Source organism: Salminus brasiliensis, chromosome 3 (assembly GCF_030463535.1).
Source record: "Salminus brasiliensis chromosome 3, fSalBra1.hap2, whole genome shotgun sequence".
Lineage (NCBI taxonomy): Eukaryota > Metazoa > Chordata > Actinopteri > Characiformes > Bryconidae > Salminus > Salminus brasiliensis.
Window position 1 is genome coordinate 52,330,380 of NC_132880.1, and position 18,851 is coordinate 52,349,230.

Here is an 18,851-nt window from a genome sequence, read left to right on the forward strand (position 1 = left end):
ACAAACAACGCAAGTAATCACTGGACTACACACACAAGTGATGCGTCAATACGAGTCATCTTTATTTAGTTTTAACTGACAAGTACTGGGTCGTCTTTTAAACCCAAAAGGTATCGTGGTCCTCTCGGTCAGTTAGAGTTCATTCAACATTTAGTGGTACTGTTTCCTGAGGGCAGCACCTACTACAGCCAGGAACTTCTGGAAAGCTGCCTGCACATCAGCTGTGAAACCTGTTCCCAGTCTTGCGGCAACGACGATGGTCAGACAGTCAGCCAGCAGCTGCATGAGCAGAAACAAAAAGACAAACAAACAAGAGTCAAGTTGGAGAATTTCAGCTGAGCAGTGATGGTAAACAGATGTTCTACAACAGAACTCACCCTGAAGTTGTCGGGATCCACGTGCAGTTTCTCAGAGTGCAGCACACTGAGTTCAGCGTAGGTCGCCTTGATGTTGTCCATGTTCTTCACAGCTTTGTCCAGACCATGGAGGACAACTGCACCGTGGGCTGCAACCATGGGGTTCCCCATGATGGCAGCAGCGTTGTACAGGTTTCCAAAATTACCAAAGTACCTCTGTGTCCAGGGGTACACCACGAGGCATCTGAAACAGCAAAATAATTCATAATTCAAGTCATAATCACGTACGAAGAACATAATTCACCATAAACATAAATTAAATGGACATAAAATTAAACAAAGGATACCTTGCCAGGGAATGGTGTCCAACGGACTCATAATCCATTTGGGAAAAGATGTCCTGGATGGTAGCGCGCTCGAAATCTGTCCACTCAACCATGGTGCTGACTTTGAGGTCTCTACGTGTTCTGTAGAAGAAGATCCCTGTAAACCAACAGCATCGAGTGGTAGCTTATATATTCACATTTGCACCCCTCCCAAACGCATACGATTCGTCAACAGGGACATGGGCTGGGTCTTCTGGTGGGTAGGGTAAAGATCTTTGATCAGATAGGCATAAACTGTAAAAAAAAAACACTTGCAATTGTAAAGTAAGAATCATATATTAATCAAACGTCAAAAACTGAGTTATCAGGACATTGGACCTAATTCACAAACATCCTGTTACAAATTTAATCTTAAATGTGTTCTTGTTATTCCTGATGTTTTCGTAAAGCGCAGAAAACACTGAAACACGTTAGAATCTTCGTTAAAACTGCTCAAGTGGCTTTAAAGAAGAAACGGTCTTCTTCAAATCGATTGGTGAGTGGGACCCATTGTTGTGAAGTGTGTGCTTTTCGGTTAACTTAATTCTGAGTTAAAACTTAATTCACTTATTTAAACAAAATATCAAAATGTTTTCTGGACGAAATAATAACTGCGCATAACAACTTTTGTAATTTTGAAAGATGTAAATTTGATCTAAATGTTACCCTATATGCTTCAAAGTTTATCTTTGGCAAACATAAGCAGCGTAGTCTAATCTCGCATCTCTGGAACGCCTCCAAGTTGGCACGTTTTCGAGGTGGGTCCCGGGTGTGCCGACTTGGGGTCGTGGTATAAATGGGCGAATTTTTAGAGCTTTTTACAGAAGTTCTTCCAAACCACTCTGTAACCATGAGCCTCTCTGCCAAGGACAAGGAAGCAGTCAAAGCCTTCTGGGCTAAGATCTCCCCGAAAGCTGAAGATATCGGGGCTGATGCTCTGGCTAGGTAGGTTTCTTGATTCATCCATGTCTTCTCTCTGTTTCTTCTACACATCTCTGTCTCTTCGCTGCTGAGGGTGAACTCTGGATGTGTCCACACAGGATGCTGACCGTCTACCCGCAGACCAAGACCTACTTCTCCCACTGGAAGGACTTGAGCCCCGGCTCTGCCCCTGTGAGGAAGCACGGGAAAACGGTGATGTCTGGTGTGGCAGAGGCCGTCAGCAAAATCGATGACCTGACCAACGGGCTGCTCACCCTCAGCGAGCTGCATGCTTTCCAGCTGCGTATTGACCCTGCCAACTTCAAGGTAAGGCCGGTTCCTTTCATTGTAGCGTTCTATATCTCCTTCTTCTGCCTGCAGTGTTATAATCAGACCTCTGCTTTCTGTAGATCCTCTCCCACAACCTGCTTGTGGTTCTGGCCATCCAGTTCCCCAACGACTTCACTCCTGAGGTGCATGTGGCTATGGACAAGTTCCTCTCTGCGTTGGCCCTGGCTCTCTCTGAGAAATATAGATAAGCAGCAAAACTTTGTTTGGACGGCCAATCTGTCTCATTAAGATCCAATAAATGGCTATGATTCATCTAAACCAACTGTATTACTGTTTTTTTGTTTGTTTGTTTTTTAATGCCACTGCGTCTCTCTGAATGTTTATGTTTTAAACTCGCAAAATATATATTGGGAAATGTGTTCACATTTCAACATTAAAACAAAAATAAACAAACACACAAACCTCGTAAGATATAAATAAGCTATTTTACTTGTTTTATACTATGCCAAAATGGTCTATTAAGTTCATAGGAAACACTTGAAACATTAAAATTTGAGGCATCTGATTTTAGAGCGAAGGTGCATGCATACAGACACTATCAATGCTAAATAATCGTGATCAGTTTATCACATTATTGTAGCACTTTACCTAATAACAGGGAACATTCTCTACAAAGTCATTGTTACACCTTTTTAAATGTAATTGCTGTTTAATTCCCTAATTTAACATATTGCAAATTACAATCGAAAAATGCAGTGTTTGCAAAAGAAATGTCACATTAATTACGCCCTTTATTGTTTTAATTTACTAATGTCAGAAAATACATTGAAAGTGCCTCTATGATGAGCAAAATATTTTTGTATTTAAGTTTGTTTTCTAAAAACAATTATTTTCTTATTTAAACTCAGAACGCAGACATCTTGCAGATGAATTAAAACCTGTTTAAAATGTTCTCTCTAATAAAACTGTTTAACTGTTAAACTGTTTTCTCTACTGTTTATCACCTTTAAGAGGCAGTTTGTTAAAACACTTAAAAAAGACAGTAAAGAATTTGTGAATTTTTATATGTTTGAGTTTATGACACTTTCCAAACTGTGCCTCGGATATTCTTGAGACGTTTATGGACAAAAATGATCACTTTTGTCATGACTGGCTAGATCAATGACGGGAGAACACTCGCAGGGACGGTGCAAGATTTTAATAAACAAAACAGGGGTAAACACAATAATGCAGCAATAACAAGGGATAATGATTAACCAAAATACAAACGTGACAAAGCAACATGGGCAAAACCTGAAAGCCACCTGAGGCTGGTTGGTAGCCAGGGAGCCAGGCGAGATGGGGAAGAACAACAGGGAGAATATGCTAGACCCAAACGTCACCGGCAGGGCCAGTGAAACAAAAACGTAATACCGCGCTCGTCAGGCGTAACTAAACTTATTTGACTTGAAACTAAGGGTTTGGCCGCCGAATCCTCATGGCGACCAAACAGCAAAATGCTCCTGAACGTGAACGGACTCTCATAGACGTCCTCGAGGGAAACACCATAGACGGCCAGGAATCTCTTGAACATCAAGCCAACCATAAAGCTTGGCAAAGCAAGTATACCAAGACGCCGACACTCCCGGTCTGCTAACGATCCGTACACAGACGCCGCCACTCCAGGTCGGCTAACGATCCGTACACAGACGCCGCCACTCCAGGTCGGCTAAGGAGCCTTAATTCTCGGCGAGGGGAAGCTCGCGTTTGCTCCCTATATACCCAAGCTCTCAGGTGACCCAAATCAAAACATGCAATGAACGTAAATGAAACACACGTGAATAAACATGACGTTGTGCATGGAGGGTTGTCAACCTAAAAGTCCAGTGAGTGACGTGAACGTGAATCCAGAACTTAAACGTCCGTGACATGAACATGAACATAAGAGTCCTTGACCCTGAAGCCTGTGGACCGCGGCTCGGGACCGCCCCCCGGGGCGGGCGCGGCGACGCGGACCTGACACTTTCCACTAATGTTAAAATAATGTAAATATACGTGGTCCTTTTTCAGTTTTGTAAAAAAAAAAAACTGTTTGTTTATATTTGTATTTATTGCAAAACAATTGTATCACTATTGTATCATTACAATCTGAACATTAGTAATTTTATAACAAACTAAGTTAAATGTTCTTTGTTCACAGTAATGATGTTACATTTTCTAGTCCAGGATTTGATCGTTCGAGATCTGTATAGCTTTCAGAGTAATTTGTGAAGCTAATCATTTGAGATGACAAAACATTTATCATTGATAGCTCAGTAGCTTCTTACTAATTTTATGAAACCTGTAAATCTGCACTAGACTAATATAGAATAATTTCACACTATATATTTTCTGCAACCAAATTAGTTAAATAGTAATTCGAAATAGAATAGTGATTTTTTTTCAACAGTGGTGTAAATAATGCATTATATTTCTACGTGATTAAACGCACCGGACCGTAAAGACATAAAAAAAATTACGAATAAACAAAATGCAAACGCGAATTTTAATAGTGGAGCTGTTTATTTGCTTTGACTGTCAGGTACAGGCTAGTCTATACAACCCAAAACGTCTGATGGTAATTCTATTCAGGTTTATCCAACTTTTAATGGTACTGTTTTCTGAGGGCAGCAGCTACGACAGCCAGGAACTTCTGGAAAGCTGCCTATAAATCCATTTCCCAGTTTTGCGGCAACGACGATGGTCAGAGAGTCAGCCAGCAGCTGTATGAAGAAAAATAAAGATAATGAACAAACACGAATCAATGTGATGAATTTCAGCTGAACAGAGATGGTAAACAGATGTTCCGCAAACCACAAACTACTCACCCTGAAGTTGTCGGGATCCACATGCAGTTTCTTAGAGTGCAGCACACTGAGTTCAGCGTAGGCTGTCTTGATGTTGTCCATGTTCTTCACAGCTTTGCCCAGACCATGGAGGACAACTGCACCATGGGCTGCAACCAGGGGGTTCCCCATGATGGCAGCGGCGTTGTACAAGTTTCCAAATTTGGCGAAGTACCTCTAAATATTTTTATTTAAATTTATATTATGTGTTTTTTCATTTGGTGAGTTTATTATTGTTACGTTGCAGTAAAATAATACACATAATAGAAATGAATAGATACATTGGATTATTAGGAAGGAATCTAAACGTTTTTGACTTATGGTTTTTCAAAACGCTTAATTATAGACACTCCATCAATAGAACCTAAACTCTATAAATTGAGGCTAGAAATAGTTCATTACATAAAAGATATGTTGTAATGTGCAATGTGTAAAAGGAGATATTACGTCGAGTGACGTATATCCATTAAAAGGTTTTCCACACATTGTAAACGCGGTTCTTTATTGAATCAACGTTTGTTCTTTAATTTTTAGTTGTATGTAGGTGCGTTTTCGAGATCTGCTGCAGTAATATGTTATTTGACGTTGCATGAGTATTGCAAGAGCAGTATAAGTTGAAGAAATATTTTTTACTACATTAACTGTTTTTAGACGTATTTCTGCGCTCACGTTAATGTAAAATCATCCAAAATATGCGATATCACCAATATTACATACATTTGCAAAATTACATAAAATTATTTAGGAACAAAATACTAAGTTGAATATCTTGACTGAAATATTTACATAAATTCAATACTGAGTTAAATCAACACACCCCTGCTGATCCACTAATGTGACCAGGTTGATCAGATCTTAAAATAATAATAATAGTAATAATAATAGTAGGTCAACATGTATGATTATCTTGGTCAAGTTAGTCATGCTGATAACCATCTTAAACTATTTGAAATCAGCTACCAGTTAATATGTTTGTAGTTTATGTCGAAATGCACACGTTTTAATAATCATTTTGAAATTTATGTGTGCAGTTTTCATCAACAGATGAGTACATCAAATCGTCTTCAAGCTGTGCATAAAAAAGGTGTTTTATGTGTTGATTACATGCATTGGCCTGAATGTAACCTATCAGCACTCCAAGGCGAGTCAATCTGTTGTTTGTATGGTCGCAAAAACTTATTAACAATATGTGCTACCAAAGTGTTTCACAGGCTGAATCAGTGAAGCATAAAAAGGTGTATTACAATTCTACTATTTTACAGGGTATTTAAATAGTTGAACGTTCATTATGACGCCCAGGACAAATCAATGGATAGGAAAATTAAACTATTTTTATCTAAATGCAACCATAATCTCCTTATAATCAAATCATTCTCAAAATATGCCACAATTATTATAACTGATCACTCATAGGCTAGCCAGTGTCTTACATTACATGTCTTAACACCTCTTAGTTCTGATATCTTCATGAAATAAGTACTTAATGATCATTATTTCTTAAGTCTAATCCTGTAAAGGTGCACGTATTTGTCACTGTCAGTGTACACTGTACAGCGAAATGTGTCCTCCGCATTTAACCCATCTGGTAGTGAACACACACTCACACACACACACACACACACACACACACACACACACACACACACACGTGTTAGGGGCAGTGAGGTGGGCAGCCAACTCCAGCGCCCGGGGAGCAGAGAGGGTAAAGGGCCTTGCTCAAGGGCCCAACAGCTTGCCGAGCCCGGGAATCAAACTCACAACCCTGTATATATATATATATATATATATATATATATATATATATATATATATATATATATATATATATATATTACACTCATATGCACTCTGCATAGAGCCCGGGATAAAATACTACCTCAGTAGGTCAAGTGCTGCTCAACAGGACAAATCAGCTCATCCTGGTCAAAAAAGGAATGTTGTCGCCCCCTGCCTCTCACATTTATTCAAACACAATACAAACAATTAAGATACTGTATTGCACCAGCAGGAGGTGCTAGTGATTTTAACGGGTTTAAATAATGTTTCTCATTCAGCAACGCTCGTGCAAAGGTAGACATGCTTTTGAATATTGTGAATATGTTAGTGTACTGTAGGCTAAGAGTGCTCATTTAATTGTAGTTAATTGTTATGCATTTTTATAATTATTGCTACATTTCAAAAACTGTTCATTAGCATAAATAAATTATGAACTAAAATAACTACTACTACTACTACTACTAATAATAATAATAATAATAATATGCAACCTGTCATGCCTGCCCTTGTTCTGTCATGTCTGTCTCTGTTTTGTGTTGAGTCCCTTGTTAGTCTCTGTGCACCTTTGTTTCAGCCTTTCTTTGTTTGGTTTTGTGCGTGTTAAAATGTGCATGTTTATGTGTGTGTTCACACCAGTTTACGGCTTGTTGGCTTGGCCTGTCCTCTAGTTTGTTATTTTTAGTGCTTATGTTTGCTTTTTCTGTTTGTTCTGTTTCTGTATGTCTGTTTTTAGTTTCAGTGTTTGGTTTGTAGCTTGTTTTTTCTGTTTGTTTTCCTTTGTTAAAAAATATCCTGCGTTTATGTCCGACTCTGTCTCCAAGCTACATCAACTGTAACAAAAGTGATGCAGCTGCTCAGGATGCTCTCTATGGCCCCTCTATAGATAAGGGTGAGGATGGGTGGGGGGGAAACAGGCCTTTCTCAGCTTCCGGAGGAAGTAGAGACGCTGCTGGGCTTTCTTGGCTGTAGAGCTGGTGTTCAGGGACCAGGTGAGGTTCTCCGCTAAGTTGGGACATATGCAAACTGCAGGGGGTCCAATGAAGAGGGCAGTTGGGTCTTGATGTTCCTCATGACTAGCCTCTCAAAGCACTTCATGATGATGGGCGTGAGAGCAACGGGACGGTAGTCATTGAGGCAGGACACCGTTGGCTTCTTCGGCACGGGGACGATGGTGCTCGTCTTGAGGCAAGTTGGGACAGTGGATCACCTGCTTCTGAACTGGTCTGGAGCGTCTGATGAGAAGTGTGTATGCTGGAGTCAGCCACATAGACATGTGGTCCGAGAACGTGAGGTGGGGGCGGGGCTCCGCTTGGTACGCGCTGGGGATGTTTGTGTAAACAAGGTCCAGCGCCTTCTAAAAAAGTGTCAAGACGTTTGGCCAAAATAGCACGTCGGCCAACCGGGAAAATGCAAAAAACAGACCTTAAAAATGCGTACATTATTATTAAAGTGAAAATAAAACATTTATTTAAAGCTTAGTAAAACACCCGATTTTAGAACGACCAGGATGGCTATCAGCGACGTAACATTAAGGTGTCCAGATATTTAACACCAGAATCTGTGTTCACTAACACGTCAATTCGATTTAATTTTCTATTTTCTGAAATCAAGATTTCAAGTCTTTTCGGCAATGAAAGTTTAACGCATCACGTGAATTAATTTTCTACTTCTTTCCTACTTTCACATGGTTGTCAGAAGATCCTTCCAACTTGTGAAGTCGGAATTACGAGCATGTCATGCAGTGATTTTATAAAATTTTAAAGGTTTAACCTTCTAAGATCTCTTCCTCCAGGTCCGAGGAAATTTGCTCTACACTGTCGCGACATGAAAAATGGCATTGGCAAAAAAGGTAACGTTCATACTTGCACCGTGCTAACAGAGTAGTTAATTTATTATGGGTTGAAAACGCGTCCTCGATCAAGTCAAATGCACATAGATCTGTCCATGCAGTACTGATTCTGTCTTCTCCGGTACGTGAAACGGTTGAAGACCACCTCAACTCAGGAACTCGGGTATTAAAATTATCTCTAAATTTCCTACTAGAAATTACGACTTGAAGAGGAGTTAATGTGCAACTTCTAAAGCAAGGAACTAATTTGTACCGTAATTCAGATAGCACGTGAAAGAAGCATAATATAGGGTAGGTTTGAGCTCGTAAGCTTACATTTTAACGATTTTCAGTTTAAGAGTTTGTTTTTTTCTTCAGATAAGAGGTTGGCTAACTACTGTTCATATATAGTTTAATGAAACAATAAACTTACAAAACCAAAATAAAAGCTTTCTTTTGCACTAAAAGCATTGCACAGAACAACATGGACGACGTCTATCCGCTTCTTTCTGGTAAGGGTCAGGGTGGGTCCAGAGCCTGCCAAGAATGATTAGGTATAAGGAAGAAATACTGTCTGGACAAGGCACCAGTCACTCACACATAGAAGCAATTCGGCAGAACCAATTTACCTTCACATATGTATTAAAGTAGTGACTATTCAAATGAAATACAAACCATTTCTTAAGAGGGGTGCTGAATATATTCCGATATTCCGCGATGGGACTGAAGCTCCAAGTAACAGTGTAGATCTCATAATAGCTCTCAAGCAAAACGGGATTCAGCCTTTCCACTGATCCTCCAATCATCTTGCAGAAGCTCCGCGTCCAGACCCGCCTACAGCTCCATTTACTGGACAAAATCGTGGCATTTATTCAATGGCTGGCGAGTTTCGAAGCAATGAAAAAACGTTCCATACAGCCCCGTTAAAATGCACCGACGCTACGGAAATGTACAGAAATCGCCACTTGTTTGTACATGTGTTGTACATGTGCTTCCCAAATGGGCCCTATCCTTACAGGCCACAATGGGCCCAATCTCACATGGGTCCCATTTATGCACCATGTGCAGTCACTGATCCTGGTGGGACCACGGTGGGCATCCATATGTGGGGCCCACAGGAAACCTATGTAAAACAATTTCTGGTCCCTAGTTGGGCTACCCTTACAGATCCAACATTGGCATGTTATCTGGGAAGTAATTTAATTGCATTCCACCAAATCAGCATCAGAGTTGATCTTGTTATTAAATCTGGCCAATCAATAGTCACAATAATCATTGGTGTATGTGTGTGAATAGGTGAAGAGTAAATTAATGCAGCAGTCTGGCTGTTTTCTTTTTAAATTTAGCAATTAGCAATGCCAGTTTGTGACAATATAAGCACTCTAAAGAGGAAGTATGTGAGCTGTTTACTACTTCTCAAATAAAATAAAATCTTTAAAAAAAGGCTCTTTTTAAATGGACAACTCCATGGTTTTCATCTTGGTTTATTCTTTTTAAAAACAATTGCAGGGAAAACCAAGGCTCAGTAGTGGACATTTAGAGCTGCCAATTGTCACTCTAGCAACAGGGCACACAAGAAACATCTTTCAGTCATGTGTTCTTAAATATCTTTGTTCACTTGGAAATGAGTGGGTCAAACAAAAGGTGCCATGCCCGAAGTTGTTTAAGATCATGTAAGATAATGTAACTATCTGTCACGCCCGCGCCGCTGCGCCCGCCCCAGGGGCAGTCTCGGGCCGCAGCTCACAGGCGATCAAGAACTCAAAGTCATGTCATGTTTTGTTATGCTCTGGACTTTTATGTTGAAAAGGACTCTTGTGTTGACACCCATCGTCGCCATCTTGGTTTTAGGTTGTGTTTGTCATGTGTCTGTTCATCGTTTGGTTAATGTGTTACACCTGTGGGCTGGTGTATTTAAGTAGGGCTAGCGTCGACTGCCGGTTGCAGAGAATTACTCTTAGTGCAACCAATGCACTCAGGACACTCAGCTAACCTTGGGTACTCAGTGTTCACCGGTCTCGTCTGTGAGTCCGTCTGTATCTAGAGGACTCTTCTGGCCGTAGCTAGTTGAGTATAGCAAGCTAAATAGCTAGGCAGTATTATTCTCAGGGTCTGTTTGGGGGCTACTGCAGGTCTGCGGCGATCTCGCCAGGCTTCACGGTTTTAGCGGGCTCAGGGTCTGGAGCTAGTGAGCAACTCTCAAGCTCGTTCTGTCAGGTAGCTTCCCCTCCGTCGGACCGGTTCGGTCATCTAGGTTTGGCGTTTGACTCCCCACTCCCACGAGTCGTGTAAGTTCAGCGTGCCTGACTAGCGCACCTCCTTTGTCTCAGTTGAGAGTTTTTCCAGGCTCGGCCTGGTGGTTTATGTTTCCGTATAGCGGTACAGGCTCAGCTCTGGCAGCTTGCACAGCCCTAGTGCCTCGCCAGCCCCAGGTGTGTTCTTTTGTTCTGCCCCTTATGGTTGTCACGGTTGTTGTTTCTGTTCCTCTTTGCCCCACGTAATTCTTGCTGCGTTTTCTGTTTGTTTTATGGTTTATTGTCCCACAATAAACTTCTCGCTTTGGTCCATTCCCTGGGAGTGTTCACCCATTCTTGTCAGACCGTGTGGATCATGACAGAATTCTCGGCCGAATACCCCCGAACAGCGGGAATGGATGCCAGAAATCTAGCTGCTCGCGCCCAAGGACAAGTCTTGGGGCAGCAGCAGCACTCTCTACAGAGTGTTTCTGAGGCCGTTGGTTGCCTGAGGCAGCAACAGGCGAACCAACGGCAGCTAGTCGCCCAACTAGTAGCAAATAGCAAAGCACTTTGTAAGTCGCTCTGCATAAGAGCGTCTGCTAAATGCCGTAAATGTAAATGTAAATGTAACTAGTGGGTGACATCCAGAGGCTCACGAATCGTTTACAGACTTCGTTGAAGCCTGCTAGTCTTCCCAGCCAAGTCACCAGTCCGTATCCGATGGACATTCCGGATACGTATTCAGGCGATCCAGAGCTTTGCGAGGGGTTCTTGTTTCAGTGCTCGATTTATTTATGTAGTCAAGGAACCAGCACTGACCAGGCGAAGGTCGCCTTTCTTGTATCCCGTCTCGCTGGAGAAGCTCTGGATTGGGCCATAGCCACCTGGGAGGAGCTTAGCGTGGAGCCCTTCTTGGAGTACCTGAAGCACTTCAAGGCGGTGTTTCAGCGTCCTCGAGGGGGGCTCACGCCGGGCGACCTGTTGCTGTGGCTGGAGCAGGGCAGCAGGTCGGTAGCCCACTATGCGCTGGAGTTCCGCTCCTTGGCTGCGCGTAGTGGGTGGAGCCACGCCGTGCTGGCTGCCCAGTTCCGCAACGGGCTTGCCCCCCGTTTGCAGCAGGAGTTGGCGTGCCGAGGTGAGTCTCTTGAGCTGGATGAGCTCATAACGCTCGCTATCAGGCTCGACCAGCTCCCAGATCGCCCTACCTAGCCCAGACGATGTCCGATGCCGTAATTTGCTCTGGTCCCATCCCAGTGAGGCGCGGCGCTGAGTCCTACAGCCGACTCACAGCGCTGAACCGCTGGATGTCCAAGTGGTGTTCGGAAAATCATGTGGGCTTCATAGATAATTGGCTAACATTTGAGGGCAAGCCTGTTTTTTTTTCGTGCAGCATAGCACATAGTCTGCTAGTTAGTCGCAGAGGAGTGTAAAAGGCTGCTGACAGTCCAGAGCTGGGACCAGGCCGCAGACTGACAGGCTAAACCCACCGTCTGGGAGCTGCTTTGAGGCGTCACCCAGGTTTCACCGTATTGAGACTGTGTCTGTGCCCCGACTTAAACCTAAACATAGAACATCTAGATCAGCTCGTTTTAATAATTTAATCAGTGTTAAAATCTCTCATTTCAACGATAACAGCACCACCTCAGACCTAAAGCTCGGTCTACTTAACATTAGATCACTATCCTCGAAAGCAGTGATCGTAAATGAAATGATATGTGATCAGAAACTAGACGTTTTCTGCCTCACTGAAACCTGGATTAGACCTGATCAATGTATAGCACTAAATGAAGCCACCCCCACAGGTTATAAATATGTACATAGCCCTAGATTATCAGGCAGAGGAGGTGGAGCATGCATAATCTACCAGAATACACTAGAGATTATTCAAAAATACTGTAACACCTTCACTTTTTTGAGATTCTCTACATTAATATATCAAATCCAGGCACAAATATAAATGTTTTCTCACTGATTAATATTTATAGGCCTCCAGGGCCCTATTCTGAATTTTTAAAAGAATTTAGTCATTTTGCTGCAGACTTGGCAGTGTGCAGCGACAAAGTTATAATAGTAGGAGATTTTAATATTCACTTTGAAAAAGCAGACGATCCATTAACAAAGGCGTTTGTATCAATTTTAGATTCTGTTGGCATTATACAAAATGTAACTGGTCCCACACATTACTGTAATCATGCCCTAGATTTAGTCCTGACCCTGGGTGTTAGCATTGATCAGCTAAATATTGTACCTCAGAGCTCAGTAATATCAGATCATTATCTAATCTCCTTTGAGCTACATCTAAGGCAAAATGTTAATTCGTCCCCCAAACACTGTCTAAAGCGCACAATAACCACAATGACAGCTGTACAGTTTACTAAAAACCTCCCACCTCTATCCACCTTAGCTTACACTCCGTCAGACCTAACGGAGCTCGTTAAATTAACAAACGATCTAGAAAATACCCTTCGATCAACCTTAGACAAAGTAGCACCGTTTAAAAATAAAATGTTGAAGCAGTAAAGGCTCGCACCGTGGTACAGTGATCAAACTCGTACCTTAAAACAAACAGTGCGGAAACTAGAGCGTAAATGGCGGACGACCAAACTAGAGGTGTTCCACTCTGCATGGAAGGACAGCCTTAGTCAATATAGAAAGGCACTCATTAAAGCTCGCTCAGTGTATTTGGGCTCGCTGATCGAGAAAAACAAAAAAAATCTTTTTAAAAGAACAAAAAAAGTTCTTTTTTAAATGAGATCTCTAAACTTACTAAAAACCAGGCAGATACTCAACCCCAGATTCCAACATCTTTAACCAGTCATGTTTTTATGGACTATTTTAATAATAAAATAGAAAATATTAGACAACAAATCCAACCCTGCTTATTAAATCAAACATGGTCATCACCTGATGTAGCTGCTTTAGAACAAAACTTGGCTGGAAGCCTTCTACCCAGTTCCACAGCCCGAACTAGAAAAAAATTATTTCCTCAGCTAATTGTACAACCTGTACACTCGACCCAATTTCCTCTAAATTGCTAAACGAAATACTCCCAATTATAATCAGACCTCTTTTAACAATTGTAAATTCATCCCTTTGCCTTGGGCATGTACCCCAAACCCTTAAAATAGCAGTTATAAAACCTTTAATCAAGAAACCAAATCTTGATCCTAGCGTATTATCTAATTATAGACCCATCTCCAACTTAACATTCGTATCTAAGATATTAGAAAAAGCTGTGGCCCAACAACTCTGCTTATACCTGAGTAAAAATTACATGTATGAGGAATTCCAGTCTGGATTTAGACTCAATCACAGCACAGAGACAGCCCTAGTGAAGATTACAAATGATCTCCTTCTTGCCTCTGATCAAGGCTACGTATCTTTGTTTGTCCTACTAGACCTTAGTGCAGCCTTTGATACAATAGATCATAGTATATTACTAGAAAGGTTAGAGAAAATGGTTGGAATCACAGGGACAGCCCTATCATGGTTCAAATCATATCTAATGGAACTCTATCAGTACGTAAAGATAAAAGATTTATCTTCAAATTACACAGAAGTAAGATATGGAGTTCCGCAAGGCTCAATTTTAGAACTTTCTCTTTCTCTTTTTACCTTCTCAGAGTAAATGGCCACCCAGCCCGACCTGCTGGAAGACTGCCCGCTGAGGTCCCCTCTACCTGCGTCAAACCAGCTGCCACCTACCAGTCCGGACAGCGGGCCCCCCCGCCCGCCACCACCCATGGCGGACCAGCGGCTCTCCCGCCTGACGCTGCTGCCTGTTTACATTTACGTTTACATTTACAGCATTTAGCAGACGCTTATATCCAGAGCGACTTACAAAGTGCTTTGCTATTTACCCAAGAAAACCTTAGCTAGTTAGAATAGGCTAATAATTCAAAAGATACCTCTAAGCTTAGACATTGCTAAACACAATACAATAAGGCGACCATAGAACTATTCGTCCAAGTACTCTCTGAAGAGGTGGGTCTTCAGTCTGCGTTTGAAGACAGCGAGCGACTCGGCCGTTCGGACACCCAGGGGCAGCTCGTTCCACCTCTTTGGTGCCAGGACAGAAAAAAGCCTGGACGCTTGTCTTCCGCGGATTTTGAGGGATGGCGGGTCAAGCCGAGCCGTACTTGAAGCTCGAAGGGCTCTTGGTGCGGATCGGCTTTTGACCATTGCCATCAGATACGGAGGGGCTGGTCCAGTCTTGGCTTTGTAGGCCAGCGTCAGGGTTCTGAATCTGATGCGGGCAGCAGCTACAGGAAGCCAGTGGAGAGAACGCAGCAGTGGAGTGACATGGCTAAATTTTGGGACATTGAAGACGACCCGTGCCGCTGCATTCTGGATGAGGTGCAGGGGCCTGATGGTGCGCAGAGGGAGACCAGCCAGAAGAGAGTTGCAGTAGTCAAGTCTGGAAGTGACGAGAGACTGAACAAGGACCTGGGTGGCCTCTCTAGAGAGGAAGGGTCGAATTCTCCGGATGTTGTACAGGAGGAATCTGCAGGACCGAGTTACGTTTGCAACATGACTTGAGAACGATAACTGATCATCCATCACTACACCAAGGCTTCGGACTTCAGTAGAAGGAGTGACCAGTGAGTTCTCAAAGGTGATGGCAAGATCGTTTGGTGGCCGTGTTGAAAGCTAGATGGACTCGTGGCTGTCTGCCACTATTATAACCACTATTAACTTTCTGTTGTATCTGGTTTAGTAATTTTTATCATTAATGTTTAAATAGTTCTGACCAGAGGAGGATGGGTCCCCCTTGTGAGTCTTGGTTCCTCCCAAGGTTTCTTCCTCCAGCTTTGAGGGAGTTTTTCCTTGCCCCTGTCGCCGTTGGCTTGCTCACAGGGGTCCTTCATGTTATTTCTTCTTTCTTCTTTGTCTCTGTCCTTTATTAAGTACTAATTATGTAAAGCTGCTTTGTGACGACAACAGTTGTAAAAAGCGCTATACAAATAAATCTCACTTGACTTGACTACCGCCACCATGTCACAGCCCAAGTCACAGAGAGCTGGGGGTTTAGCTGCCGGGCCTGGAAGGCAGACCGGTCCGGTTACGCAGCGTCGGGGTGGGTTTACGGGTCCAGAGTCGTTGGCGTCGTCGTCTGCGGTACCTGTCAGCGAGCCCATGAAGGTGGGCGTGTGCCACCTCAGCCCGACGTCTGTTTCCGAGGTGCATGGCCCTAGGCCTACACCTAGGGTCTCTGCTATGGTGGCTGTGCCCAGCTCCCCAGATCACGTCAAGGCGGCGCTCGCGGCCCCGGATCACGTCAAGGCGGCGCTCGCGGCCCAGGATCACGTCATGCTGGTGCCCGGCACTCCCTTTCAGGTCACGTCGGCGCCCAGCGCACCCTCACCGGCCAAGGAGGCGGCCCAGCCCGCCAGTCAAGCCACGGTGGCGCCCATCGCGCCCTCCGAACTCAAGGAGGTGCCCAGCGCACCCTCACGGTTCAAGGAGGCACCCAGCGCACCCTCACGCGCCCTCACGGTTCAAGAAGGTGCCCAGCGCGCCCTCATGGTTCAAGGAGGTGGCCCAGCCCGCCAGTCAAGCCACGGAGGCGCCCATCGCGCCCTCCGAACTCAAGGAGGCGCCCAGCGCGCCCTCACGGTTCAAGGAGGCGCCCAGCGGACCCTCACGGGTCAAGGAGGCGACCCCGTCCACCTCTCGAGTCATGTCGGCGGCCCCGTCCACCTCTGTTCGTGTTTGGGCAGTGGCTTCTGCACCCCCTGTCGGGCAAGCAGGGCCAGCTGTCCCAGGTTCAAGGTCTGGTCTGGCAGTGGTACCCAGGACCCCAGGACCCAAAGCAAGCAGTACCAGCTGCCCAAGGTCCAGCGAAGGCGGGGATTGCTTCACCAGTGCCCTCGAAGACGGCGCCCTCCACGTCGCCCCCTTCGACGGCTATGTCGGCCCCTTCGATGGCTACGGCGCCCTTCGCGTCGGCCCCTTCGAAGACCGCGCCCTCCACGTCGGTTCCTGCGATGCCGCCCACCGCGTCAGTTATAGAGCCTGTGGCCCCCAGTTATAGAGCCTGTGTGCACCTGCCTGGGGCAATGATCATCGGCCCCCGCAGTGGACTCGAGCTACAGACACCTAGACCCCACACAAGTTAGGTGGTTGTGGTTTCTGGTTTTCAGTCGTGTTAAAGTTTTCACCCCAGTCTTGTTTCTTGATTCATGTTTTTCAGCTAAGCCTGTGGGGCCTGGGTCCCGGGACATGGTCACCCCAGAGGAAATGCAACCAGGGCCTGCGGAAGCAAGGGGACCCCCGTTTGAGCGGTCAGCCAAGGGCTGGGTTCCCCGAGGCGTGGGGGCCGGAAGCAGCGCTTCAGTGGAGGGGTAGGGTCCCGAGGGGCGCTCCTGGGTGCCGGCCGATCAGGGTATTGGTCTTCATGGGCGTAGGCCCCAGGCGTGTGGTCGCCCCCGGGAGGTTCGCCTCTCCGCTGGTGCTGTCACGCCCGCCCCAGGGGCGGTCTCGGGCCATGGCTCACAGGTGATCAAGAACTCCCCCTAGTGCCTCGCCAGCCCCAGGTGTGTTCTTTTGTTTTGCCCCTCTTGGTTGTCACGGTTGTTGTTTCTGTTCCCCTTTGCCCCATGTAATTCTTGCTGCGTTTTCTGTTTGTTTTATGGTTTATTGTCCCACAATAAACTTCTCGCTTTGGTCCATTCCCTGCGAGTGTTCACCCATTTTTGTCAGACCGTGTGGATCATGACACTATCAAAAAGAAATGCAGAAATTCTGATTTATTTTCTATTTTCTTAAACCCAAATATCTTTACAGCAAAAAAGAAGGAATTGGCCTACTCCTATCGGAGCAGACTGTATAGTTTGCAACATTTAACTAGTCACACAGTGGGACATATACAACCAACAGCTCTGGAAGGTTATAGCCTGGGTGCATGATCTTTCTAGAATTTCACAGTGCTGCACATAAAATATGTATAAGGTTATGGGCCCTAACTAACCAATTAAAGTAATGTCCCAGTGTCTTTGTCTGTCCCAGGGTGCCCTTCTTTTTCTAAGCATTACTCACTTGTTTAATTAAAACACAAATTAAACATCTTGATTTTCATTCATTGATTTATTTTATTCAGACATGGTTCTGTCACAGAACAACTATGTCCGTTGAAAGTCTCTCCTTATTGGTGGTTTAGCGGTATCTCTCAGCAAGACACCAGGCCACATTCTGGAGAAACTTGTCTAGGGACACGTGAGCTTCAGGAGTGAAATCTCCAGGGAACAGCATGCCCACAACCACAATGATGTTGTGGGCCAGGATCTGAGATTAAAGAGAAAACAGAAAAACATACAATGTCATACAATAAAATACAGTTTGAAATTCTATTTTTGTTTTACAGTAAAGTGGTGCACAATCGTCAGTCCTACAGATCTGGAAAGTCATCTCTAACTCTAATTTACCACACTAATAAAGCCAATATTTGTTGTAACATGTATATAGAGCTCTATAGGGCTAGATTTCTCAAAAAGCATCTGAGCACTAACATCATTCTCAAATGGTAGAGAGAGCATCCCACTGAACACTCTCTTTACATGAATTAGGAAAACTGGAATTTGTTTAGAAGATTTCCAAGACCATGGATAGGCATCCCTAAAGCAGACCTACTTTGAAATTGGCAGGGTCCACTCGCAGCTTGTAAGCATGCAGTTCACTGAGCTGAGACATAGCACCAGGAAGGTCTTCAATTTTGCTCACTGCATCACCAACGGCAGCCATGATGGTCTTTCCATGCTTCTTTACTGGAGCAGATCCAGGGCTCAGGTCAGCCCAATGGGCAAAGTAGGTCTTGGTCTGGGGATACACGGTGAGCATTCTGATGGAGACAACATATATTATATATCTCACAAATATTAACCTACAAGCACTATTTAGAACAATATTCATGCAAGTAATTTAGAAAGAAACAAGATGATTTCTAAAGAAGAGGAGGCCTCTAGAAAGTGTTATCAAAAACATGCTCAACCTAATTCATAATTATCCTAATTATATCCAACACAATGAAATTACCTGCCCAAGGCTTCAGCCCCGATGTCATCGGCCTTGGAGGAGATCTTGGCCCAAAGGCCTTTCACCACGGAGATGTCCTTAGCAGTTAGACTCATCGCTGCGTCTTCTTCTTAAGTCTGGATGTATTCAGAATGTAGAAATAAAGCTCCTGGTGAAAATGAAAATGTTGTCCTCATTTATAT

At 44.0% G+C, this 18,851-nt stretch overlaps 3 protein-coding genes and 1 pseudogene across 3 annotated transcripts; 1 reads left to right on the forward strand and 3 right to left on the reverse strand.

The window, feature by feature from the left end:
* Positions 1 to 40: 40 nt before the first annotated feature.
* Positions 41 to 827, reverse strand: LOC140552349 (hemoglobin subunit beta-2-like). Its single transcript, XM_072676565.1, has 3 exons — positions 704 to 827; positions 378 to 600; positions 41 to 279 (listed from the first exon to the last, which is right to left on the reverse strand). Exons 1-3 carry the CDS (start codon positions 793 to 795, stop codon positions 151 to 153), a joined length of 444 nt encoding a protein of 147 aa, XP_072532666.1. The 5' UTR covers positions 796 to 827; the 3' UTR covers positions 41 to 150.
* A 744-nt stretch (positions 828 to 1,571) lies between these two features.
* Positions 1,572 to 2,181, forward strand: LOC140551565 (hemoglobin embryonic subunit alpha). The gene is made up of 3 exons (XM_072675026.1): positions 1,572 to 1,666; positions 1,762 to 1,969; positions 2,053 to 2,181. The coding sequence occupies exons 1-3, from the start codon at positions 1,572 to 1,574 to the stop codon at positions 2,179 to 2,181; spliced, it is 432 nt and encodes a 143-aa protein (XP_072531127.1).
* A 2,375-nt stretch (positions 2,182 to 4,556) lies between these two features.
* Positions 4,557 to 14,382, reverse strand: LOC140551111 (hemoglobin subunit beta-2-like; annotated as a pseudogene).
* A 3,314-nt stretch (positions 14,383 to 17,696) lies between these two features.
* Positions 17,697 to 18,851, reverse strand: LOC140552357 (hemoglobin subunit alpha-like). Its single transcript, XM_072676577.1, has 3 exons — positions 18,670 to 18,851; positions 18,268 to 18,475; positions 17,697 to 17,922 (listed from the first exon to the last, which is right to left on the reverse strand). Exons 1-3 carry the CDS (start codon positions 18,762 to 18,764, stop codon positions 17,794 to 17,796), a joined length of 432 nt encoding a protein of 143 aa, XP_072532678.1. The 5' UTR covers positions 18,765 to 18,851; the 3' UTR covers positions 17,697 to 17,793.

What these genes read in the sequence shown, in the direction of transcription:
- LOC140552349 (XM_072676565.1), bottom strand. Translation starts at nt 795, where the DNA reads ATGGTTGAGTGGACAGATTTCGAGCGCGCTACCATCCAGGACATCTTT. An exon ending in GGACACCATTCCCTGGCAAG is followed by an intron (nt 601 to 703) that starts GTATCCTTTGTT and finishes TTGCTGTTTCAG; the next exon opens with ATGCCTCGTGGTGTACCCCT. An exon ending in TGGATCCCGACAACTTCAGG is followed by an intron (nt 280 to 377) that starts GTGAGTTCTGTT and finishes CTGCTCATGCAG; the next exon opens with CTGCTGGCTGACTGTCTGAC.
- LOC140551565 (XM_072675026.1), top strand. Translation starts at nt 1,572, where the DNA reads ATGAGCCTCTCTGCCAAGGACAAGGAAGCAGTCAAAGCCTTCTGGGCT. An exon ending in GGGGCTGATGCTCTGGCTAG is followed by an intron (nt 1,667 to 1,761) that starts GTAGGTTTCTTG and finishes GTGTCCACACAG; the next exon opens with GATGCTGACCGTCTACCCGC. An exon ending in TTGACCCTGCCAACTTCAAG is followed by an intron (nt 1,970 to 2,052) that starts GTAAGGCCGGTT and finishes TGCTTTCTGTAG; the next exon opens with ATCCTCTCCCACAACCTGCT.
- LOC140552357 (XM_072676577.1), bottom strand. Translation starts at nt 18,764, where the DNA reads ATGAGTCTAACTGCTAAGGACATCTCCGTGGTGAAAGGCCTTTGGGCC. An exon ending in GGGGCTGAAGCCTTGGGCAG is followed by an intron (nt 18,476 to 18,669) that starts GTAATTTCATTG and finishes TGTCTCCATCAG; the next exon opens with AATGCTCACCGTGTATCCCC. An exon ending in TGGACCCTGCCAATTTCAAA is followed by an intron (nt 17,923 to 18,267) that starts GTAGGTCTGCTT and finishes CTTTAATCTCAG; the next exon opens with ATCCTGGCCCACAACATCAT.